Source organism: Chelmon rostratus, chromosome 21 (assembly GCF_017976325.1).
Source record: "Chelmon rostratus isolate fCheRos1 chromosome 21, fCheRos1.pri, whole genome shotgun sequence".
NCBI lineage: Eukaryota > Metazoa > Chordata > Actinopteri > Chaetodontiformes > Chaetodontidae > Chelmon > Chelmon rostratus.
The window spans coordinates 10,070,425-10,097,149 of NC_055678.1; the positions used below are offsets into that span (position 1 = coordinate 10,070,425).

The window sequence follows — 26,725 nt, forward strand, 5'->3', positions numbered from 1 at the left end:
TATATTCCTGTTACACTGATGCATTACACACATAAACCACAAAAAAAGAAAGAAAAAAAGTAGCATTCTAGCCAAGCAGAGTCCTAACATCACATCATTTTATTTGGTTGTCGTGAAGCCACAATTTTAAAGTTGCATTAAAAACACTTGGTGGTCTGGTGTCAGTTCACATCCCTGAAAATGTCAAATGCCAAGTTTTGCTTTCTGTTTAACCTTAAATCTATGTTACATTAAATCAAGAACACAGCATTTAATTATTGCACAAAACTCAGTGGAAGTTTTACAGGTACACAGACAGTTAAAACAAATTAAAATACCCTTACTTCTAGCATCAGGAGGAGCAAAGCTCACAGAACTTTAATCACAAAGCATTCAGGGCCTGGGCTTTGATCCCAAAGAACTTCAGGATCAAACTCCAGCTGCGTTAATTACGTCTCGTCCACATTTAAACTGTTTGAACGTTTTGTTCTTAGAGCAGCAGTTGTTTAAAAAGATATATTATTATGTTTGCTCGTTAACACTTCTTCTCTACTCCCTGAGAAACGAAAACACTGGTTAGAGGACATTTCCAGCACTTCTACAGCATAATTTTGTCTTTTAAGGCTAGAAGTATGTCATCAATTAACAAACTTATTACTGTTTTACTGCTTTTCATCAGCAACCAAACGTTCTTATTGTTAACTGTAATGGCTTGAACAAGATGTACAGTCTATGGATATGGATGAAATATTTTAAATATTTAAAATACGAAGTGTATGCAAATATACACTTAATTATTCATACTACCTTTGATTACTAGACAGGACCAAATTAGTGGGTGCTAACTGGTGTGCACACTGACGTGGAAACCTTAAATAGGCTGCAGAAGTAAACAAGTGTACAGTATACAGTACACACCCCATTCGTATCAGAATTTAGATAGCTTATTGGATGGAAAAAGCTTTCACGTACAAGATTGAACAAGATATATTTAAAAATTTCCTGAACTTAAAAACAATATTAATGTCCCTGTAAACCACATCCATGAATACAAGTGCTCCTTATTGATATTTCTGTACGTATTCTCTAGTCCCTGTCATGAATTGAGTGAGGCAAAATGAGGTTACACGTTGAGTTAATATGCAAACGTACTAAAGAGGCCGAAACCCTCGTCATCATTCACTCACAACACTGCAGTTTACTGGGAATACATTCAAACATGAGAAGGTACTGGACAGACGGCTCTTTATCAATACTAATATTCACAGGGAGTTTTAATAGGGTACAAGCACACTAGGTGCTAATAGAATTAGAACCAGAGCTTAAAATTTTCCAATTGGTGCTTTGCATTACATTTTCTTCCACTGCTTCAGAGTCACAGGCGGGCGTATGGCTGCAACGTTCCCTTTGGATCCAATGCTGGTGTAGATTACCATTGAATAATCAAGCCCTAGATTAGGTATCAGTAATGACTGGTGGAGAGAGCACAGCGACTGTCACCTTATCCCTGTTCTATGCCGACCTTGTCCCTGCCTGACACGACATGTGTGGTCTTTTGTCCCAGGCAGTGCTATAACACCCGATCCTACTTATGTGTCCATCGTCGAGGCCTTGAACGTGGCTGTGAGTGTTTTAAAAAGGAGCCTGTCAACACGAAGACCCCCGTAAATGGAGTGGTTTTAAGATGTTTTTCTTCATTCACACAAAATTTCACAGCTAAGATTGCTCAAACATGTCAAATACATTGAGATATTCAAATGTAAATTACATTCATATTGACAGGAATGGGCTGTTAAGTGAGCTGGCTGCATCGGATTTAGTCCACTCCGGAGAACACTAGACACAACTTTGGTTAAGATCTTCAGCATTTTGATCAGACTCAAAAACCAGAACTTAGTGCATCATCAGTACTGCATATCTCCACTGTCAATCGTGAGCTTGTTTACTTGCAATGGGAGTCAACTTCTAATACTGTATACACATTTAAAACCTAACAATTATACTCTGAAGGAATAATCAAACATTTTGGGAAATATGCTTATAAGTTAGATGAGAAGACTACCACTACTCTCCTCTCTCATCCGTACAGTTAATATGCTGCCGGTTATCTTATCCTAGCATTAAGACTGCAAACAAAGGGGAACTGCTAGCCTGGACGTGCCCAAAGCAAAAAAATCCACCTTTCAACACCTTTAAAACTCACTAATTAACACATAATAACTAATTTCTCTTTAATCTGGACAAAAGTCAAAGTGTAAAATGATAACTCGCCCTTTTTGATCGGTTATGTTTCGGACTGTTTCTCAGCCGGATGCGGTGACTTCTAGTTGCCTAGCAACTGCTCCCAAAACCTCCATAAAACCCCAACTTGCCTTTTTTATACTTTAATACTTTGTTTTTTGTATAGCATAAACAAATGACGTTTAACGTGTTAATTAGTCAGCTTTAAAAATTGCAGGCGAATTTTGTTATCCTTGTACAGTCAGGTTAGCTGTTTCCCCTCGTTTCCAGTCTTTGTGCTAAGCTAAGCTAACTGACTGCTTGCTCCAGCTACATATTTCTTGTGCAGACATCACAGAGGCTTTTGTTTTCTTATCTAAAAGCAAATAAGCGTATTTCCAAAAACTATCCCTTTAGAATGGATGATTCAAATCGATGCAGAGGATTTCGTTACATCCTTATGGGTTGTACCGAGAGTGGCTGGGGTAAAATCATGCATGTCCTGCTACTCACCAGGACAGGGGTTGGTGCACTTTTACTATATTTGCCCCTCTTCCACTCACTCTTTCATACACAAACATACACAAACACTGATCTCATCTCTCCTCCATTATCTTCTTCAGGCAGTCCACTATGTCCTCACCGCTGACCCAAGGAACAATGTTTGCCTTGAACTTGGCAGCCTGGGACTGCAGCAGCCTGTGCATGGGGAAGTCCCTCCTGGGGAAGGCGGTGTCCCGGGGCCCCAGAGCCAGGGAAGGACAGATATCATTGGCCCCATCTCCGATGTAGAATACCCTCTGGAAGGGAGCACCACCGCGCTCCTTTAATCGGCCCGCCAGATACTCCCGAAGAATCACCTGCTTGCACATGTTGTCAGGGCAACCGGAGCACGAGTGCGAGTGGAAAGGGAGCAGCACCAGCCGGCCAGTCGCATCAAAACTGGCAGGGTTTGTGAAAATCTTCCGGAAAAGGTGACGCACCCCTGCGCGCTCCAGCCACGTTTCGATGAAGTACATGTTGGCGTCAGAGACCACCGCCAGCTCAAAGTCCTGCTGGTGGCTCTGCAGATACTGGAAGAGGTTCAAGAGGCCGGGTGTGGGTGGGATCTTCTCCACCGCCGACTGAATGGAGTCCTTAGACACGCCCTGCTCCGCCATATAAACCAAGACCTTCTGCATGTGCTCGTTGTAGTGCCCCTCCCTGTAGCTGTTTTTCAGCCAGTCGGGCAGCTTTTGACCGGGCAGGGCGCGCACCACAGCGTCATCGCTGCTCTCGTTGATGATGGTCTCATCAAAGTCGAACAACACCAAAAAGCGCTGCTGCTGTGGCGCTGTGTTGGTTAGGTTTGATGGAGCTGTCATCTTCAGGATGTGGAGGAAAGGGTGAGCGGTCCCTCTTTAAGAAAAGGAGAATGAAAATTTGTCAGTAGGTTTTTTTTTCTTTGTTAAGGACAGCAGACGAGGAGCTCTCTACTGGTTTATTACATCTTACTCTAAAAATAAAATGGCAATGGCAGGATGCCAGTTTGACATCACACTGTGTCCAGGGTTCAATTAAACCGCAGCACTGAACCACACAGGGCTGAGGAAACATCAGAATGTATAAATACTCTTAATTAGGCTATAAGCTGCAGGGGAAACATTTGTTTACAAGAGGAAAAAAAGGAAGCAGTTCAAATTAAACAACACATAAACAGGATGTTCCTCACACCTCACGAAAACAACCTCAAAGTAAACCACGTGCATCTTTGTTTGAATCACTACAGTACGCTTTCACATGCAACACGTTGTCAGGCACTTCCTAACCTCATTGCACTTTTCCACACAGACATTCCTTCATTCCTTTAGGATTGAGGGGGAAGAAAAGCTCAGTCAGACATGACTTTATGCATGCCAGAACTCGGAGCGGGGCCAATTCCATATTTACATAGCTGATGTATTTGTAGCACAAGGCTGTCACTGTTGCAGGCGTGTGGTAACTTGAGTGAACAGCGGTACAGCATACCTTTACCATAAGAGGAACAAATGTGAGTGGTAATGACTCAACCAGCAGTGGTGATTATTATTACTTTGGTTTATATTTTATGCTAGTTTACACTTACTACAATGGTCAAAATAGAGTCAAGACCAGACTCTTTGACATCTTTTTCCCATATGAAAATTATTACGCCATAACAATGTGTAATGAGGGACTGAGGAAATGTGCTAGAACTAGAAAACAGAGGCAAAATCTAAACTGTAGTGACTGCACTCTGGCTAGTAAAGGCTCGCAGGTGAGATAGCGCTAGTTAGAGCTAATTTACCCACTTTAGGCAGTCTCCTACCACTGATCAATTTCAATCGTCCAGTAATTGAGTTTGTTATTCCACATAAATAAGGCAGTCACTAAATCTGGAGAAAATAAGACAAGCTTCTACTAAAGGTAACTAGCCTAGCTTAGCAGTGTAGCAGTCGTGTTTTCACCCTCTGACTCCAGAGAAATTCACATGATCTGATGTACTTAAACTCACATTAAATCACATGTTTAAATGTATTCAGTTAATAATAATGTCATGAAACCATCTCAATAGTTCAAATAGACAAGAAGAAGAAACAAGATCATGTTTTGTTTGTAGATACTGTGTTTTCCTGGCGCTCTTTCGATCTTCTCAACATGTGTGCATGAGTGCAGCACAGTGGAGGGAATAAATGTTAAACATTTTTTTTCATTTAACGTATTTCCAATGCAGCTATTGACATGAAATTGAGACCAGACATTGGGATTCACCAAGCGGCAAACTCTGGGGCTGAAATATTAAGACAAAATGTAAATGCAAAAAGCTGCAGTTCCTCAAATGGCCACTTGAGGTTTGCTCTAAAAGCGAGTCAGTCCCCATAGACCCCCATATTAGCTGCTGTTTCTCTTGTCATGGTAATAGCCAAATCCAAATTATCGAAGAGAGAATGAATGGAGCCATGTATGGGGAAGTTCTTGAGAAGAATCCGTTGCCATCCACAACGAGGATAAGGATGAGGATGAGACCTTCCAGCAGGACAATGGTCCAAAACATACCAGGAGGAGGCAGCGAGTTGGTTCCACAGGAGGGAAGTAAAGGTGTTGGGATGACTCAGTCAAGCAGCAGACTTCAACCCAATGGAACATTCAACATTCATCAGCAAGCGCCCTGAAATCTTCAAGGTTTAAAGACGGTCTGTGTGGAAGAACGGACCAAACTCCCAACAGAACACCAGAGAGATTAGTGTCTTCATGCAGGAAGCTGTCACTGCAAACGAAGGCTTCTCCACCAAGTATTAAATACATTTCGATCAACCTATTCAAAGCTTTTTTCCTGCAACATCCAACTTAATTGCACAGAGCTTTTCTAATGAGCTGGAATGTTACAGTTTCAACACCAAAGTCTGGTCTCAACGTCCTGTGAATAGCTGCATTGACAAACCGGCAACAATGCACAGCTATACTCAGAGTGATCCAATGCAATGTAATAATAATAGAGAAAGAACGCGCACTACATGCCCTGAGGAGTTGAAGATTATGATTTAAGAAGGTCATGTGCCAGAATAGCCATGACCAGTATTTAACCGGCAGCTTGCACAGCGTGTATGCAAACAGTCTAAATCAACATACCGTTATTGTGGTAGAATGCACACTTTACGCTTCAATGTTATCAAAAGCCTAGAATGAAGGCTGATTAAACTGACTAAAACCGCTGCAGCTCTTATATTTATTTAAAAAAATGTATACGATTGTAAAAAAAAGTCAAAATTATATGTGTGTTTTAATATAATATGCTGGGTTTGCGGGGAACCTTGGCCTGGCGGGACATGATGAAATGCATGCACACCATTTTCTAGCCCAGCTGACAGAGTAATAACAGAGCAGCTGGTTTGCTGCTCAGTAATCGAAATGTCCTGCAACCTGCAGGTCGGCTGCAGCGGCGCATTGTGCCAAGCGAGCGTCCGCCCGCTCTCCCTCAGCAGCTCCATTATTAATAGGACATATTTACACACTAAGCTATCTAATTTTAACCCCGGAGCGCTATTCCCGTGCGAGAGGTTACCGCTGAAAGTCATTAGCGCGGCTCTGTCAGGAGTCATTAGGTTGACCGGGAGTCTGTCCGAGCGGCGAAGATGTGAAGGCAAATATAAACAGGAAAATTACGCACAGAGAAAAACTGCGGGAAAAGAAAAGCCTGCGCGGAATAAGACAAGAAAATCAGGCCTACCGGCGGTGGGCATGCAGGCGGGGACGGTAGACGAGGTGCCCGGCTCCGGCGACCGCATCCCAGTGACGCGGCAAGATTTTTTAAAGGAGACTCCCACAGTAGCGCAGAGGGTATTCCCATTTAAAGCCGCTGCGTCAAGTCACACAGCGTGAGCACGGAACTTCCGCCGCAACCTTTCAGAATAAAGGTCCCAGAGAATAACGATCTTGGCAGAAGTCGTAACAGAAATCCTTCATTTTCATTTCAATTCATAAATATAGTCGAAACAAACAAAAAATTAACAAAAAGTTAAGTTATAGCTCTCTGCCAAAGCTGATCATTATTATATGTGTAGAGGTAGAATTTATGAATGTTCCCAGTAAAGTGGCGACTGAGTGAACAGGTTATTAGATTGAAGAGGCATTTTGTGCTATATTTTGTACTACTAAAGCTAGAGCTATTGTCTATTGAATGGTTTTTATTAAACTAATAGTGGCTCTTGGAAATGAAGTAACCCTGATTTAATACTACAGATCTATTGAATATCATTAGAGAACAGCTTATTAGGGTTCAGGGGTTCAACATGCAGAACCCTGTTGTTTATGCAGATTTATTATCATCATTATTTTTCTGCCTCAATAGCTCAAAGTGCTGTGAGCTGGAATGAGTCAGAAACATGAAACTCAGCCCAATAACTGGAAATTATGTACGTGTGTATTGATTGGTGCAGGTGGGCTTAGCCTCACAGATTTGCTCATAACTCAAGATGCCTTTTAAGAATCCTGATTAAACTACTTTAATTTTGGCTGATTGAGTTGCTTCATTCTGTTGAATCCAGAACTACATTTACTGTTTAATAGCATAGGACTTATGATAATTACTAATAAAGTGTCCAGGGAACACAATTATTCTTAACGTAATTCTATTTTAACACAGCCAAGTATGTTCAGATTTATGGCAATAGAATTGAGTTAGTACAGTACACGTACTACATGTACTGTAGACACAGCTCATCGCTTAATGTACATAAATCAGAATTAAGAAGCAGCATTAATAGAGTACTGAAGTGCCTTGCATATATCTGCAGGTTACTTTACAGCCACTTCAGTTTATATTCTGCTCAATGCTGTAGCTGCTTTTGCAGACTTGTGCAACGCTTCTATCGACATTCATATATATATATATATATATATATATATATATATATATATATATATATATATATATATATATATATATATATATATATATATATATATATATATATATATATATATATATATTTATTTTTTTTTTGCAGACATGATGCTTCCAGCTGTCTTCATGATGTTCCTCCGTGGGCACTTTTAGAGCGAGGCCTGTCCTCGTGTAATTGGACACCATCATTCTGTAGCACTCATGTCACTATCCCATAATGTACAGTACTGTGTATTTGGTGAATATGCATTCAAAGCTGATGCTCTAGCAACAGCATTACCAACCTACTAATAACTGACTTTTACACAGCTGGTACGCTGTGGTGGAGACATGTGTTGCAGGTCTGAAAAACAGAAGCTGTCACTTGCGAGCTGGAAGGGTCCATCTAAAAATAAATGGAGGCATTTCTGTTGGCCTGTGTCAGCTACAAGTATGAGACTGTCATCCGCCGCAGACAGCTGAGGGTTACACAAAGGGTGACCTCCAGTTTCCCAAGACCATGTAAAATATCTGCTGTGCTAAGGGCTGGACAAACTCATAATGAGGTAAGAACAGGATAAGCACTCAGAGTAACATCCAGTGCTGATAGAGAGAGGAGATAATAAGCATAATGTTATCACTGTATCTGAACATCTCAGCCTCTCCACCCTGTAAAAACAAACTAGCCTCTCATCTTGCAGTACAGTGTTTGATTTTTGTGGCACATGTACTTGGATGTATCTGACTCTCTCAGTGGGTGCAGATTTGGACCCTTTAAGTTTTGGAAAAGTGGCATGAGAGCCGTTCTGCTCTCAGCTTCTGAAAGTGAGATGGAGGTAGAAGTTGAGTTTTACTGATGCACATTTTGTTGCTGACTTTTGATAAAAGTGTGTTTTACATTTGCCAATAAAGCTCAATCCACAATATTTCAGATTCTAGTAAGTATATTCATATCTTTTGTTAGTTGTTGTGCTAATCTTTCCAAATTCTGTCCTGCGCTCGCATCATATCATATCGCACGATTATTTTAGCCTAATAGCAGAAGGTTAGCCCTGATTAGCTAAGCCACATTTCAAAGAAAAGGGTGTTCATGGGAACTTCCTCACAACCTTTGGTTTCTGGGACAGAGCAGGAAGCTGAATCAGAGATAACCGCTCTGTGGTAACATAAACTCATGTGATTTCTAGTAACTACAAACACAGCGGCATGGTCCTTTAATCATTAGCCTGAGCAGCTATCAGTGTCTGCACAAAGACTACCAGGTGATGACCCCTGCTGTTGGTCATGCACATCAAGAATAATGGTCAACCAACTAAAAACCTCTACTCAACTAGAATTCAGAGGGAAATAGTTCTTTTACTGCACTGCATTTATTTTACAACATATAAATGATAATGTATTATTATAGGCTAGAGATTCACAAGCAGTGTATAAAGTAATGGAGAAGGTCAGAGCAACGTATGTGATAACACTTTAATAATACAGACAGGTTATGAACACTGAAATGTGCACAAAGTTTATAAAAAAAATGAAAAAAAGCATCATCATTCTATCACCATCATGAATACAGTTACACACAGGGGCACAGGAATCAGGGGGATGCGGGGACTGAGAGTAGAGGACCCTCCTCAAAGACATCAGAATGAATAGCCATGGATGTGCAGAGGATGTACAGGCTCCATAATTTTGTCCTACGCCCAAAAAACACATGAAACCCTTCAGGAACAGCACACAGGATGGCCATCACCACATTTATTATGCTGCAAGTTAAATGCACCGGTTACTGTACATATGTCTAGCATGAATGAGCAATAACATGTATGTAAATAGGCTCAGGATATTATAATAATGGGGAATAATTAGAAATCTTTTTAACAGCTTTTCTGTTTAAGAGATTTTTAAACTGACAGAGCAGAATATGTAGTTTGTGATTGTTTTGAATTGTGTAAACATGGTTTAACATTTTCTTTTTACTTGAAGGTCTTATTTGGACATCAAGGTCGAGCTGAGGAGGATCAACTGCAATTAGGATGGTTTTCCATTCAGCTTTTTGTGGATGGGAACCTACAGAGGTCCCAGGGGGTGATATATTTTATCTTAACTTGTATGAATGACCTTTGTTTCATCGCTCTGCTCACTTCCTGTCTTTTCTTTAGACAATAAAAGCATCAAATATCTGACACTTTTAAATACTAGTCCATTATTCTTAAGAGATCCATAAGATTTTTACACATTGATATTCATTAATACACCATTATAGCTCATCACTTAGCTGTCTAAATCACTAATTCATACATTATGGGATGGTGTAGTAATAGTATAAAACAAAGGTGATTAGAGTATACATCATAGTGTAAAAAATATAAAAGATCTTTTAAGAATAATGGATAGTCTGACCACTATTTAAAAGTGCTTTTAGATATATCATGATTTTATACCCAGGAGACAGAAAATAAAGAGAGATGTTAAACAAAGGTGCACAATATAATAAAAATCATCACTTTACAGGACATTAGGGGTTCTGTAAAAAACCAGCTGATTTCATTTTGTTTTACATCTGACACATTAGGCCATATTACATTTAGCTCATAGGCGACACCATGGAGAGTATTATGACTACTTATCTAAAGGCATAATCCTTCACTGACCACTAGAGGGCCCTCGTTGCATGAGTGAGCACTGCATCTGCATCAGTTCATGTTTGCTGTTGTCAAATTATTATGGGAAGCGTGATGCTTTTCTCTCACATTTCAGACTAGCACTTTAGAAGGTCACACTTTGGCACAAATGTTCTGCTGCTCTATTCTCTGCCCGTCACTGCAATCAGACGTGTTCAATGTGCCAAACCTTTCAGCTTCTCAGTGTGCAGGCTCTAACGTGTCTTTATGTGCTTTATCTCCACTAACTCAACAGGCTCATGAGTTAAACGCCTCTGCTGTCTGGCTCAGTAGTTAGTTAGTTGCCACGCAGGCAAACATCAACATCCCAAAATAAAGTTTGAAAGAATATAAGCTGGGAGTTTTCTAACAGGCTGAACTTCTCATAATCACGCTGAGACGACTCCAGTTCCCACTCAAAGTCCACATCAGATCTTACTTCATGCTAGGAGATGGAAACCTGGCCAAACTTAACAATACTTGTCCAAGTGGCCAAAAGAAGAGAAATGTAAATAACATAAAGTATTATCTGTGGAAGCTTGTGGCAAGTGCTTTTAAGAAATCAAAACAATGCATGCTGGAGAGTTTTTAAGAGCTCAGCTCCAGAGAGAGAGCAGGGCGGAGAGGGTGGGGAGAGGAATGTGAGGAGCTGCGATGGAGGCAAAACTCCTTCTCTCGAGCGTCTCCTGCGTCACAGCATTGAATTACAGCCACAGATGGACAAAACATCTGAATTACTGAGCCCAAACGCCACTGTTTAAGGCCAGCAAAGATACACAAGCCATAAAAGGAATCACATCACACTATACTGTGAGAGCTTAAAGACAGACTGAGCACAGACGCAGCAAAGCATCGTCCCAGATTTTCTTCATTACTTTTTAAAAGGCTCCCTGTACGCACGTATAAGAGGATGTAGCTGCAGCTCAGTAAACAAAAATCAAGGCCTTCACGAGGCTTGCCAAACAGTTTCAGCTCAGGTTCAGCATGACAGGTGACGAGTGCCGAGGCAGGGAAGTCCCGTTAATTGTTATTCACAGTTGGCTTGACGGCAGCGGTGGAAGCTGGCTTTAAACTTGGCACAAATAATGGAGAACATAAAACGCTAAAGCTAGAATACGACACCGACTTCTGCCTCACAGCATTCATCTCGTTCATTGTTACATTTGGTGCGTCACAATGCATGAAACTAGACCAACGATCACGACGCTGTTTAGTGATGAAACAGGCTGGGTGGGTACATTTGACTACACTTATTCAATACTCCATCGAATGAATAAGCTCAGTAATGTATTCTGATTACATTCAAAAGACTTCACCTGATCTGAGGTCAGATGCTGATGACAGAAAAATTGAAAAACAAAGTTTGGGGAAATTCATTTCAGACGGATCATTTTCTGATGCATTTTATTTTACTACAATTGGCCACTGAATGATAGATGGCTCTCATGATATTATTGTTATATAGTTTTATGGGTAGAAAATATGATCGGACTTTGATAGAAGAATAGAAATTAATTGGAGGTTTTTCTTGTATTTTTTAAAATATACATATTGTACATTTTACATACTGTTCAATAGGTGCACAATGTGACCTAATATGATTTAAGTGTTTAAAAGGCTGCCATTCATGAGCTCCCAAATTCATCAACAGAGCTGTGAAGTACAAGAATTTGGTTTTGAAAGACAATGAATAAGGACAGAAAGTCAAAATGATTGTTAATGCGTAAACTTGCCATCCAGTATTTATGGAAATGCTTCATTTTTAGGTCGACCTTTGACCTTTAACACTCATCATGGAACAACCGCCAAACATTTTATAGCACCTCGACAGATTTAACCATTAAAGGTTTTTATGAAAACATCCCAAATAGCTTTATGAGAAGTTTCTTACAGTATGTACGCTTTCCTCTTGCATGCTGCAATACAATTAAGACTTGATAATGATGGCTGCAATGCATGATGGGTAGTCTAGTCATGACATGACTGATTACTGCTTTTAGCTACCCATGCTTACTTTTACACTTTTTTTTTACTTAGAGGTCAAAGTTTAGGATCATTTCTTAGACGTTTCACACGCTTTGGTTTCTTCTTCTTCTAAATATTATGATCGGGCTGTTGTTGAGCTGTTGTCATGGCGACCCTACATTTTGAAACCACACCCGCTCGCTTTGTTTTTAACAACCATCTGTAATCAGAATACATTATTCCTTTCGTGATGTAACAGGATACAGTTAATTCTTTTTTCAAACACAAGTATCCCCAGCAGACACTACACTTTAGACATATTGCACAACAAATTATTCAGAAACATGTGAAAATACTGACAAGGTCAAAGAATTCATGGCATCTTGCTTCTCTTCTCTTTCCTTTTTTTTGACAAACAGGGAACTCAGTGAGGACGTGCCTGTAAATATCATTCCAATAAGCACTCTTACTCAATCTTTCTCTGCTTTAACTTCCTCTGTGGCCTCTTCTCTCTCCTCGCTGACGGCACCTTCAGTTTTTTCCACTTTTTCTGCCGGCTCGGGCTCAGAGTTTGGCCTCTCTTCCTCCCTCTTGGGTTCAGGAAGGAGGATGACTTTCCCGATGTTTTGGCGTTCGTGCATGCGCCTCATGGCATCCGCCACCTGAGGAAAGACAGAGGAGCAGAGTAGGTATTTTTTTTCCTGCTGAAACAGAACCCGTCTGTCATTTAAACCCCTTATTGCTAAGGTGATCCACAAAAACAAAACAAAACCAGTAGCTGAAATAAACAGAAAATTCTTCTTTTAATGGACATGTCGAAGGTGCCAGATTGCATTAATTGATTTTTTGGGCAAAACAAGCAGTAAACACAACACTGACATATACTCACCTTATGAAGTCAGTATGGAGTTTTAGCTAACAGTTACTTCTTTACACGTTAAGTCTAATATTCACTCTACTTTTAGCTCCATTTTGGTCTCCACCAACGTCTGAGGGAAATATCTGGCTCTTTTGCAGCTACAGCTCTGTCATCGGGGAGAGCTGCCTCATCAGTCCGGAAATTGATGAGAGTGAATGAAAACAGTACAGTCGCAGGCTGGCAAACCAAAAAAGTGAGTGGAAAGATGCTAAAAAGCCTAGCTGTTAATTCTCTAGTTTCATTAATACAAGTCATCCATCAGTCAAATAAAAGTATTGATTAGAGCAGTTTGCTTTGCACTGAATTTTTTTGCATCGAAGCTTTTTATTGCTTAATTTTAGGTTATACATTTTGTAACATCTAAGGATCATGTCTGAAATATGTGCTACCCTTTGGATTTAATATATCTTGTAGATCCATAAATAAATCAAATATATCATATATATATCATATCCTTGGTAAGATAATCTCCTGAAGTGGAGGAGCAACATTAATGAAAACAATGGCTATCTAAGCTACATATCTCTGCCCCAAGTCATCTGCACTTCCTATCATTTCCTTCCTCAGCTATTGTCTGTTTCCTGCTTGCAAACCCACAGCCAGAATTGTCTCCTGTAGGTCCTTGAAACCAGCCAGAGAAACTCAAAACAAAGATATCGCCGCAAGTAGTGGATGCCACGGCAACAATTTACACGTCACCTAGCAACGGCCCTTAAGTACCGACTCATACGATTGGGGGGGTTTGCTCGTCTACGTATGAGAGATGGAAAAGAGGAAAACACCAGAAGGAGTTTTTTCTGAGGTTGTGACACAGAGGAAGCCTCAGTGGAGCTGAAGTGGATTTACATTCACCTCATGCGTGTAGCTGAGAAAACATTAAGCACTACGTCTGTAGTCAAACCATGAAGTAATTGTTCAACATGCTAGGAAATATATTTACTGACCTGGCACTGGTACACTGGTTGCATGGCATACAGTGGAATGACGGTTATCAAACCATGTACACTTGCTTATCTACGAATCGAATTCTACCGTATTAATGTTATTGAAAAAATACTGAATTCTACTTAATTGAATCAACTGCCATTTTTTTAAAAGCTCAAAGCTGATCTTCTTTTTCAATTAGAAGTTAATTCAACATGCTGTAATAATAATAATAATTGTGTACTACTGTGATATTTTCTCAGATGGTTATCTCATACTGTTGCAACCCTATTGTTTATTTATATGTTGAGGGATGGGTGACAAGAGCAACACCTCTGTCATGTCTGCAGGACAAATACAAAGTTATAGCATCTTAGCTTAGCATAAAGACTGAAAACAGGTGGAAACAGCTAGCCTGGCTCTGTCCAAGGGTAGCACAATTTGCATGCAAGCGCATTTAAAGAAGACCAATTAAGACATTATTTCTCTTTTGTTAAATCTGGGGGGGATATGTGTCAGACTCTATCTTGGCTGGGAGCAGTTGCGAGGCAACCACTGGAGACTGATGAACCAGGAAATAATCAGATACATAACCCATACATAAAAATGGGAATCATCGTGTTTACACTTTGGTTTCTTACAGGTTAAGGAAATTAGATCTTTATCATTTATTTTTATCTTTAGCTTTCCTCAATGCTAGTCTTAACGCTTAGCTAAGCTAACTCTCTCCTGGCTGTAGCTTCACATTTATCTTGCAGACATGAGAGTGGTATCGGTCTTCTTATTTAACTCTCAGCAAGTAAGGAAAAAAACATATTTCCCAACACGTTGAACTAATTCTTTAACACAATCATGTTATTTCATTGGTATAAGTTCTAGTGGCAGATACTGTTTCACATCAGCCTGACAGTGCTATCGTGCATGCATAAAAAGTAGTAGTACAATATCTGTGTGTCATTTTATATGGTGTATATACACATGATCAAACTGACCTCCTCAAAGTGATAGCGTGAGTCGATGCAGGGCTTGATCTTTCCCTGCTCGTACAGCTCAAGCAGCTTGAACATGGTCCTGCTCAGGAGCTCCTCATCAGTGATGTAGCCCAGGTGGAAGCCGCAGACCGCCTTGTTGGCCTGCATCAGTTTCAGCGTGGTGAGCGACAGCTGGTTGTACCAGGTCTTCGCCATGGCCAGCAGGTTCTTCTTCTGGCCTGTCACACAATTAGCTGCACCTGGAATAAGGGAGAACAGGATACATTAAAAACCGCACACAGAAGATTTTCACAATAGTCATTTTGTAGGAAACTAGAGATGATGAAACAGTCTTTCATTAAGATGCGTCCCAATTTGATTTGGAATGTGAGAAAATGTGAGAACGTGAACTTTTCTTTTTATTTGCACAATTTACACAGCTTGTTATGGTGGAATAAGGTAATATTGCTCCTTTTTGTATTTCAAGCAAGATTTGTTTTGTAGACTATTATTATACTGCAGAAAAATGGTCCCTGTGAGTGTACTATTACAGCATATATTTACTGGATTATTACTGACACAATCTATAAGAAGCATGTTACTGCTGGCACAAATGGAGCTAACTTTTAATACTGTTTTGAAGTTTAATCTGTGAAAACATATCATATTTCATACATTTTGTAATATAAAAATGTAAAGTATCTTGTACCTGAAGCTGTCAGATAAATACAGTAAAACCGTAAATATTTACCTCCAAACAGTATTGGAGTAGAAGCAAACAGTAGCACATAATGGAAATACTCAAGTACATGCACCTAAATAAGCACAGCTATTGAGTAAATGTATTTACTTTCCACCTCTGTTAGCTACCATTCACGTCCATTCATTTTTAATAAAATGATACAAAACAACATCATTACAATTAGTTAAAATGCAAGTACTTAGGGTGGTAACACCTTATATTAAGGTACACATATTCTCCATTAAGTAGTTCCTTATTAGCATGAGTGTAATAGTGCCATTCAGGCCCTTTATTAGTCATTATGAAGCACTTATTAATGCATCATTCTGTTTCACCATATGCTACAACGGCCATTAACTAAAAGAGTTTTCCCTCAATAACCGTCTAATTACTGCTTATTGGTAGCATGTAAGAAAGTTGTACATGAATTACGATCTTAAAACACCCTAACCTCAACAATAATGCATTAATAAGTGCTTTTTAATGACAAATAACGATCCAGTGCACGACAAATATGCATGCTAATAAGCAGCTTGTTAATGGTGAATATGTGTTCCTCAATATAAAATAGCAAAATAAAGCTAAGACACAAAAACATTAAGGCAGACTCAACAAATGCACTTAAACATGTTTCTCTGGTCCCGGTTGTCTTACCAAAGACTATGAGCGTGCCCAAAGGTTTCAACAAACTAAAACCTTTTTGGGTGTCTGAACCACCGAGTGGGTCGAGGACGATGTCCACTCCTGCAGGGAGACAGCGTGAAGAGGTGAACAGAGAGGACAGAATGAGCAGATGAGGAGCTTTTTATGTCTCTTTATGAAAATATGAACTTCCCTGGCCAGGCAAGAAAAGTAGGTGTGTTTTTTGTGCTTTCAGACTACAGTGTCGTGTGTGTCTTCTCACCCTTTGGGCTGATTTTGCGGATTTCTTCCACGTAGTCTTTGGTGCGGTAGTCGATGGGGTGAGTTACCCCACCTTGTGCAATGGTCTCGTGTTTGGAGGCCGACGCCGTGCCAAAAACCGTCACATCCTGCACGGTCTGACACAGCTGGGTAGCGGCGATACCGACGCCACCTATGGACGTGCAGACCAGCAGCACAAAGAGAAATGAGAACAGCAGCAGCTGCAGGTGCTTCACTTTTCACAGTAAAGCTTTTCAAGCTCTGTGTGGCCTCTGATTATTCATCAAACAACGAGTGGCTTTCGGTGCTGATCTCATAGAAAGAGTAACTGAATAAAGCAGCTACCTGGCTGACTCACAACTGCCTTAAACCTATTAAATGCCAGAAATGATTGAACAACTTTTTAGACTATAAAGCAACTCAGATTTCTCCTAGAAGGCTCTGAACAACTTGAGGGTAAACGAACAGAAGAGGTTTTCCACATCTTAATACTCAATTATGCACCCAGATTTTACTCAAATATTGTGTTATCTTATTGTTAATTCATTGTCTGTAATGTCCTTTTGCAAAAAAAACGACTTACCAGCTCAATCAAATCCACGCATTTTATTTTATGAGGAGACAGACAGCGTTTTGATGCATTTTATCTGATCATTTGGGATTGAAATATCTTAATATAGTGATATTCATGCATTGCAGTCGCTGTGCAGGTGTAACTACAAAAGCCTTTGCAAGGAAAGCCTGTGCAATGCTTCTTCAACCCCACTGATCCACCAGTGTCAAAACACTGTGCAGCCAGATATTTTAAATTCTAGCTGAGACACCAAACACTCTGATTATATCCAGCGGAAAAAAATGATGCACACAAAAAATACTATTTCCATTTAATGGGATGATGCAGCCATAAAAACTTGGATATATTTCACTTTGTGTAAACATAATTTAATGTTGGAACAGGCTGTTACAGCATTTACATAATATAGTGCATGTGTTTTTCAATCTTTAAGCCACTTAGTGGAAATCAATGGGGGAAAATGCATGTAGAGTAAATTACACTCGCAACAGCGGTGGGATTTGATTCATTTCTACTCCAGAGGGAGTGGTGACATTACGCTCCACACCAATGTGATTTTACGGTGGCTGACATCTTGAAAGACTGAGGAACAAACAGCTGAAATAGCAGACAGTGATCTCTGCTCTTGATGAACAGTGAAAGGTTTTTCACCATCACGGCTGCCCGGGTGAGCAGGCTCACCAGTAATCCTTCCTGCCCTCTTCATCACCCTGGCCTTGTGTGGCTGATTCATACAGGTCATCTAACAGCCACCCGCCCACTCAGCAATGAAGCCTGGCCTTTAAGAGGGGGGGCGGGGGATGCAGAAGAGCACTAGACCGTAATGGTTGACTCTGATGGTAACTGACCTGCATACGTGGATTCAAGAGTGGTCGACAAATACCGAGCTATCTGAGTTACTGCAGCGTTAACATCTTTTACACCTTCAATGTTGAAAGCAGGCTTCAGTGAGTAACTTCAAAACAAACAAAGGCTGCAGATGATGACACGGAAAATTGCAGCACTTAAAAAAGGCAAAGGAGCCAAAGCTCTGGCATATTGAGCACAGGGTAAATTGCTGCAAAACGTAGAACAAATCATCTGTCCACCCGCTACCATCTAATGTGCTTCCCTGACGTAGCTAATGGACACGCAGCAGGCTTTTAATTTGAAATATTTATCACTGCTCACAATTATTGGGTATACACTGTCAAAATTCCCAGTATGATATCACATAATGTGCTCGTAATTACCATAATTAAACAACTGAGCTGGATAACATGTTGAAGATGTCCGTCTGAAAGGTTTTATGGACGTTTCTCCTGCTTGAGTTGAAATATTGTTCAAATATAGTGCAAAAAAGCACAGGCAGTGAGGTTAATCAGATTTTTAGCCAAAATAAGAACGTTCCCAAAAGTTCAGGGTTCATTCTTGATCCCAGTAACAGCAGTTGATCAAACATCCCACTGCAGGGTCTATTTAGCAGCTTTCGATCATATCACATGACCTTGATCAGCGGACAAATTGTCTCAACTGTTCAACAATGGACTCTGAACTCTCAGCTAATAAGGTGACATTGACGAGAGGTCCTTCAAATGATCAGATGACAAAAAAAATCCATAGCAGCAGGGTCAACTCCACCTGAAGATGAAGGTCATGTGATATGATTAAACGCTGCGGAAAAGCTGCTTAATAGATCTTGTGATGAGGTTGTTTTCTCAGATGATCACATGACTGCTAATGGAAGAAAGCTAGCGACAAGACGCGGGTCCTGGGTCGCATTCGAAGCCAAAGCATGATGTTAAAACGGTTCAGTATGTTTCTTCCGTCGCTGAGCAGGCAGGATGTCTGAGCACGAGCTTTAAAATCCACACTGAGGTGAACCTTCATTAGGATTTATCAATTCATGTTTATCAGCCAGTTGGAAGCATGACTCAACACCAGAAACAACTCCTGTGGACACCTGTCAGTGGTTAAAGCCCCTTTAAACTTGATTTCTGAATAACATTAAATACTCAAAGTGAAGTATATTTTTGGGTCCTTTAAAGATGCAGAAACTTCCTACCTGTGATTATTGCAACACCACTCAGATATTGGTTATTTGAACACATGGACACACAATCCTCAACAGTAAATGAGACATAATTGCTTGTTGCGCTGCTGAAGCCCCCTTTTAAATGTCAGGTGTTGCCAAAGCAACCATGCCTGAAAACGATCCTGTTTGCCATTTTATAAGTTCTTATGAGAGCACTGCCCAAACACACACACACACACACACACACACACACACACACACACACACACACACACACAGTATATCCTCACCAATGACCCACCCCACGGTCTCTCAGCTGCTAATTTTTCAGGACAGGACTGCGGCTGCATTCAGAGGAGTGATTAGTGGCCCAGAGTGAACGAGCTGTGTGACTCCTCACTTCATAATTCAATCATGGGTCCAACCGTGCAACATGGCGGAGACAGCTGGGGATCAAATCGTGTTTCAAATCCTAATTATGATTAATTTTTCGCAGTCGTTTGGTGTATGAAATTGGTTAAAAAAAATTACTGCATGCAAACAACAAACACTGTATTTACTGTGCGTATTAAAATAAAAATATCGAGAAGCCAAAAGCAGAGAAATGCAACAAAACAGAGGAGAAACACAAGCTGCTGTGTTTCAATGCGCCTTTCAGGAGTGATCAGTATCTTTGTTATAATGCCATATTTTCAAATGGCGCTAACAACTAAAGGAGCAGGCGTTTCAACATGTTTGCTCATCAGTGTGTCAGACACCGCTGATTCTATTTGGCACCATACCCCGCCTTAATGGGGGATCGTTTGCCTCACAATAGAATGATACCATCCTTGGTTTTGGGGGTTGGCCTCACTCAGTGGATAAATACTTGAATCTAACACCATTTCATTCTAGTCTGGTGCACATGAACTGATGAAGCCTGCTCGGATGAGAGGCGAAACGTCTTCCGAGACAAACTGACAAAGTCCAGCTGCGAACGATTGAATGCCCTGAAGCTTACGATGACCTGGAGGAATGAGAATATTCACAGGCATATTTGGCCCTAACTGGGGGAAACGACACAATATTCAAAACAACGCTCAGTGCACTGGTGCGTGCTGTGCGTCGTACCTGCTGCCATGTGGATGAGAACGCTCTTGCCCGGCCTCACGTTGGCCATCTCAAACAGCATCATGTAGGCGGTCATGTAGTTAATGGGGAGAGCAGCCCCTTCCTCGAAGCTCATCTGCTCTGGCATGGGGAAGGTGCGGTTGGCGGGCACAACAACCACTCCCTGCCACATGCCACTGCGGCTCAACACGATGACACGATCCCCCACCTGAGGAGGGAAAAAGGAGGAGAGGGAGGAGGGACACGAGTTTCTCAGGAGATCATGGTGGTGGTGATGTGTGTGTGTGTGTGTGTGTGTGTGTGAGTGAAAACTCCATTCACCTTCATTGAAATCTTTCAAAACCTGGACAAATAAAAGCATAACTGCACAATGGCCATGTGCTTTAGGGGAAATGATTCTTTAAGGGATGAGAAAAAGAAGTAACTCCCCATCTTGAGTATTAGATACTGGAGCTTTCCCCCCCCCCCCCCCCCCACACAGTGCTGTTGAACGGGAAATTGAGGTCAAGCAGGCAGGAAGTCTTCTGATATATATTTGCTGTGTCAAATGACATGAGGGACAGTTATTACACTACTGCTCTGCTCTGTTAACACACACATTCACCCTTACGAAGGAATGGTCGGTACAGTAGTCAACTATTTTCTCGGCAAGGTAAAGAAAAGTTGTCAAAAATGCCTGTTGCCCGTCGAAGTGCACAAGGTGGTGCCTTTTTATTGCTATTTTATTTGTTCGACCAAACTTTCAATGATCGTAAATATTTCATTTACTGTCACATATGATGCAGCAAAGCAGCAAATGCTCACATTGGAGAAGCTTGAACCAGCACGTTTTTAGCATTTTTCCTTCAAAAATGACTGAAACTATTATCAAAAGTTGCAGACAAATTTCCCTTTGAGTGGCTTTCAGCTCAAACTGAACGACATTGCTTTTGTTACATATTGAGAATGAAATATTGTTTAAACAGGCAGCCCGACTGTGAAATGTCTTCAGTTTACGACTGAATGTGTTCCGTGTGTTTGGCTTTTCTTTCTCTACAAGTCCAGAAATTTAGTTCAAACTCAAAAACCTTAACATGCGTTTTAAACAAGGTTGCATAAAACCTGCTGCATGTACCTGAACCTTTTCGGTTTGTGAGCTTAGACAAAGGGGCTTATGGGAAATGCTGTTCCCGCTCTGTGCTTCTTAAACAGAGAAATGCTGTTATTATTAGCGGATCGCCGGTGTTGCGAAACTTTCCAAAAAGTGGAGGGCGCAGGAAAGACCCCTGATCTGATTGTGGACGCCGCACTGCTTCCTGTTAAAACAGCCTCAAAAGCTCTGAGCCACACCCACTTCCTGCTGCACACAGACCAATGACAACAGACGGACGACACACACACACAAAAACATTTTACACGTCTGCTGCTGTGAAATCACTCCAGTTTTACGCTTTAACTTCCACCTCAGATGACTTGCTCCTCTCTGGGCTGATTGAGTTTCTCAACCCTCGTCTGATGAAACGCTTTCAAACACCCACTAGATGACCTCAAAAATGCATGATAGCCAGTTTGAAAAAGGCTGAGCTCAGTTCCTGGACAGCTGACATGAACTGAGGCAACTGAGATGATGTTTGAAGCAGGACAGTGAGGTTTGTGTGGAAAACTGCTGTTTATTTAAATTACTCACTGCAGAACTTGCTGCCAAAGCCTGAGTGACAGCACAGTTTTCCTGCTGTTTCTACACATAGATGGGCGGCGATGGAAGAATCACTCAGATCTTCCATCGCCGCGAGTAAAAGTAGACGTAAGTGTGAAAAATGAAACTCCAAAATCCTACTTAATTAAAAATACAAATGCATCATTAGTATCTAAGCTGATAAAACACAACACGAAAGTCACACAATAACAATTGAGGCAGGGGTACCAGCAACTCCCCTGTGTCCCCTGTCAAAGGAGTTTGGTAGCTTTGAAGAGAGAGAGCCTCAGCTTCTTCAGATACTCCTGTTGATTATTTCCTGTAGGTAATACATGTGATGTCCCCGCTACATTACATTACAGGATCGTTAACACTGTTGTGTTGTAGCTGGTCAAGTTGGAGCTTCTTTTATTTACTTCTTTATACACAGTTTGGTAGTTTAGTCCAGTGGTTCCCAACACAAAGGTTGGGCCCCTCCAAAGAGACACGAGATTATTAATGAGGTCAGACAGAAGAACACTTCTATTCATTTTTCTGACTTTTCTCTAATCTTTGCTGTTATTTGTGAAATACTGGATCATTTTGGGCCTAAAACAGTTATTTTAAAGAAAGCATTTGAGATCCAATGCGTCTCACAGACATCTGGAAGTTTGTATAAGTTGCCCGTGGCCCCCAACTACACACTGATTTATTTATATTTTGTAAAAGGTCCCAAGCCAGAAAGAGTTGGGACACACTGGTTTAATAATGTGTCATTTTTCGTTAGCTTTTCATATTTTATTTTTGGCAAAGTGGAGTGAAAAACACAAATATTTCCCTCTAAACTGGGGTGGAAGAGAAGTATAAAGTAGCAGAAGATAAAATAATCGTGTGAAGTAAAAGCATCTCAATACTGAGTAAATGTACTCAGTTACACTACAGATTTATCATGATATATTCATTCTATAGCTTCCAATGCACTGAGCTCATGCAGAACACATCGCCACAGCCTCTCGTCTACATTAAGTTGATTAAAGAGTGCATTTGCAGAACAGATGGCGTATTTCCTTCAACGCGGTCAGCTGGAACAGAAATTACTCATGCTCAATCTTCCAAAATATCGATCAAGTCGTGAGGCCTAATCATTGACTGTCACTGCATTTTATCCGGCGTGGAAACATCTGCGACGAGGCAAACCCGGACCTGGAATCTGGACAGACGGGCTGTGAACGGGATCCTTCATCGCACATCTGCTCTGTCTGCTTTCCAAGCGTCTTATGAAACGGCCACACCCTCCTGTCCTCATCTGCAGAGGCCTCGCCGCTGCCTCCAGGATCACTTCCCTTTATGTCACCATCCACTGCAGCCCCACCCAGATTCTTACACCAATCATGTGGACCTTTTTTTTTTTCCGCCTCCAGCGCCGATACATTTTAAATTCTTTCCCTCAATTTCACACAACGCCTCCTGCAACTGTTGCATGTGGGGCTTTGTGGTGTTTTGGAACGCACCACTCCCCTTTAAGGATTCCTGCTCTCTGAAAATGGAGACAATGATGAAGGGAGGAATTAGAGGAGGGTGGGATAGGGGTGTACTATGTGGAGGAGGAAGAGGAGGAGGAGGAGGAAAATTCCATACTTACACAGAGGGCCAGGGGGGAGCCTCAGTAAGTCACACATGTAAAACTTAATTAACAATAGCCTGGAAAAGACGTGTCTGAATGAGAGGTGACCCCAAAGTCTCTCATTTAGATTGACAGGGAAGCTAAGCATCTGAGCGCTTGAAGGCCTCGTTCACACCTCAGATAAACATGGTTGTTGTGCCTCATGTCAGCACTTAATCTGACATGGAAAACATCCTCTTTAAAACAAGTGATTGAAGTCATGTTAAATAAGCTTAATGGTGCACGCCTGGACGCACTCAGATCAAGACTTATCGCCGTTCTGACGATATTTACAAGGTCCTGTAAGGCTCACCAGCAATCTGGATGAAAAACATTCTGTCCGCTGCGCGATAAAAAAAGATATTTATACAGTTTCCTCAAGTTGCGACTGCATTTCCTTTCCAGGCAGCCAGAAATTACACTAATACATCTGCGCTGCACAGAACATAAACAGTGGAAGGTAACATCAGTATGCCAGTGCAACCGATGATAACATTTTAATTTCGTTTCAAGGCGAACAAATAGAGCGCAGAGACACGCTGTTTCCGAGCTGCCGCCTTTGTTTGGATTGGAAAAAAGAGGCGCAACTTGATAAACGGGTTTAAAATCTTTTTTATCTTGCAGCTGACAGAATATTTTTCATCCACGTGGTCGGAAGAGTCTTTGAGGATTCTGGAAAGTGTTTCTAAGCATCATCTGGATGTGTGTTGTTCAGAAACGCTGATGCGCAGCCCTGTAACTCAAATCTACTGTTCATACATGAGAGGCACAAACAGGGGCTATAGGACATGCCCAGTGATTGCACAACTGTGCAAAGCTCCCTGAATGTTTCATTCTCTTTGAAAACATTGGCAAGAATAAATAGCTCATGGTTCTTATTCAGATCTTTAGAAGAAAATGAGAGAAACAACATCAGAGTTCTGCCTGGCAGTCAAAACAATTAACGCAACTCTTGTGAACTCAATGACACGGCTGAAAGGGTCCTGTTACTCATTCAGATGTGAGTGTTTTCCGTCTCCATATTCATGAGTGCGAGCACGCAGAACACAAGAGGCTCCAGTTAAAGACCAACAATGACGGCGTGACACATTCTCGAGCTTTGATCCGTCGTGCCAGCGCAAGTAAACAAGTCTGAACCTGCGGGTGAAAACTGGAGAGTCTTTGCAAAAGCTGGGATGAGAAGTCATGGAGGTCGCCTGCAGTGAGTCACTGTGGATGTGTCCTTGATGTGCTGTTAATACAAATACAGTAGAACCAGTGGAGCCTTCAGCCTGTGGATGCTGTGAGACCAGCTACCTGCTCCCTGCTTTACCTGCAGGGAACAGGTGTCTGCAGGCTTCAGTTAGATCTGCAGCTGGCTGGATATAAATCGAAGGCACTACAAAAAAACAAGCAATATCACCAATTCCCACTCTTTCAGACTCCCCAGAAAGCAGAATCGGACTGAGAAAAACGAATTTAGGGTTGGTATAATGAATTTAAAGGGGGCACGGACATAGAGAGTATAAATTTTCTTAAAAGCCGACCTCTGGAAAGCTCTTATCAGGGAGAAGGTGAATGTACATTTGTGCTGAATGTGAAAACGCTTCAAGGACACACCGTAAATCAAACACTGTAACTATTCACAACGCCAGAATGTTAATTTAGCAGCAGGGAAGCCTCCTTCCTCCTTTTGAAATGAAGACAACACATTGCAGGAATGCATTAGGTTATGTATCAAGGGGTGCTGCTTTTTAAATTCTGCATACACAGCGTACTGCACGGAGATGTTCGAAAACCCATGTACACAGGTGGCATTTAAACAACTACTTCGACAATCAATCAATGATTTAAGGTACTGGTTTCCACATATTCAATGATTCCAGCCTCTCAATTGTGAGGATTTTTTTGTCTTTTTGTTTGTTATATCATTGAAATCTTGAATATTTTGGGGGTTTGGACTGACAAACAACTAAACCAAATGTTAACTGATTAACCAAGAATCCAATCTACAGATAAATGGATAGTAAGATTAATTTTAGATATGATTAGCTGTGCTTAAAGACAGACATGTGTTGTAAACATTCATTCCAAATGCATGTTAACTGAATATTTGGGGGTTTTGTGTTTTATAAGCATGTATCTCACAGAGACCCACCAAAAACCCAACAGGTTACAGGTTTTTAATTTCTCTGCAACTTTCACTAAAGAGGCGGTGGAGCTAATCTGGTTTAGAGTTTGGAAAAGATTACTAGCACGTCTTGGCCAGGAAGGAGAACCCATGAGCCACCGAGGAACAACAGGATGCAGGTTTCCAGACCAGAAACACCTGTCAGTGAACTCAGCTGATGCGGGTTTTAAATCAAAAATCCTCAGCAGAGCTCCTCAACACATGACATTGCTCGTGCGCGGCTCTTTACTCACTTTCCGGTCCTTCACATCCTCCCCGACTGCTTCGATGACCCCGGAGCCCTCCATTCCCATCGTGACAGGCGGGGCGGGCAAAAGCTCGTACAGCCCCTGCCTGCCCAGAAGCTCGGCGAAGTTCAGCCCGCACGCCTTGACGCGCACCAGGACCTCGGCCGCCTTCAGCCGCGGCTCGCTCTGCGCCTTCACCTGCAGCTTCACTTTGTCGTAGCCGCCGTAGCCCGTCAGGACCAGAGCCCTGCAGGGGGGAGGCTTCTCCCCGGCTGCGGGGCTGCCCCCCGACTCCTGCGGTGCATCTGCAGCCGCTGGCGGAGGCTCGTCGGGCTTCTTCTCCTGCTCAGGTTGTTGTTGCTGAGTTGGAGCCGATTCGCCAGACATCATAAACCACTTGTGATGTGCGTCCTCCTAGATTCTCAGTCCAGATCAACACTTCTGCCTGTTTGGGCGTTTCTTATAAGAAATAAACAACTATTTCTTGTAAAAACTGTCGCACAATAAGTGCCCGACCACTCAAGACACTCCTATCCTTTGTAAAAATGAGATTAATGCTGCGTGCGTGGTTTCCTGTGTGTGCGCTCCGCTCAACAAGTGACCAACGTCAAGACCACCGCATTTCAAACATTGGTTCCGGTTTGGCCTTTCAT

At 41.5% G+C, this 26,725-nt stretch overlaps 2 protein-coding genes across 4 annotated transcripts; both read right to left on the reverse strand.

Annotated features, from left to right (window-relative positions):
• Positions 1 to 12,755, reverse strand: LOC121624497 (probable phosphatase phospho1). 2 transcript variants are annotated; one of them, XM_041962182.1, is made up of 2 exons: positions 12,672 to 12,755; positions 1 to 3,597 (listed from the first exon to the last, which is right to left on the reverse strand). In XM_041962182.1, exon 2 carries the CDS (start codon positions 3,561 to 3,563, stop codon positions 2,796 to 2,798), a length of 768 nt encoding a protein of 255 aa, XP_041818116.1. In that variant the 5' UTR covers positions 3,564 to 3,597; positions 12,672 to 12,755; the 3' UTR covers positions 1 to 2,795. The 2 variants fall into 2 exon arrangements, with proteins under 2 accessions (XP_041818116.1, XP_041818115.1); XM_041962181.1 differs by lacking the exon at positions 12,672 to 12,755 and adding an exon at positions 6,425 to 6,511.
• LOC121624496 (synaptic vesicle membrane protein VAT-1 homolog) lies at positions 3,583 to 26,658 on the reverse strand. 2 transcript variants are annotated; one of them, XM_041962179.1, is made up of 7 exons: positions 26,079 to 26,658; positions 20,359 to 20,566; positions 16,662 to 16,832; positions 16,412 to 16,501; positions 15,037 to 15,275; positions 12,672 to 12,863; positions 3,583 to 3,597 (listed from the first exon to the last, which is right to left on the reverse strand). In XM_041962179.1, the coding sequence occupies exons 1-6, from the start codon at positions 26,460 to 26,462 to the stop codon at positions 12,672 to 12,674; spliced, it is 1,284 nt and encodes a 427-aa protein (XP_041818113.1). In that variant the 5' UTR covers positions 26,463 to 26,658; the 3' UTR covers positions 3,583 to 3,597. The 2 variants fall into 2 exon arrangements, with proteins under 2 accessions (XP_041818113.1, XP_041818112.1); XM_041962178.1 differs by lacking the exon at positions 3,583 to 3,597 and adding an exon at positions 8,937 to 9,270.
• Positions 26,659 to 26,725: the final 67 nt, after the last annotated feature.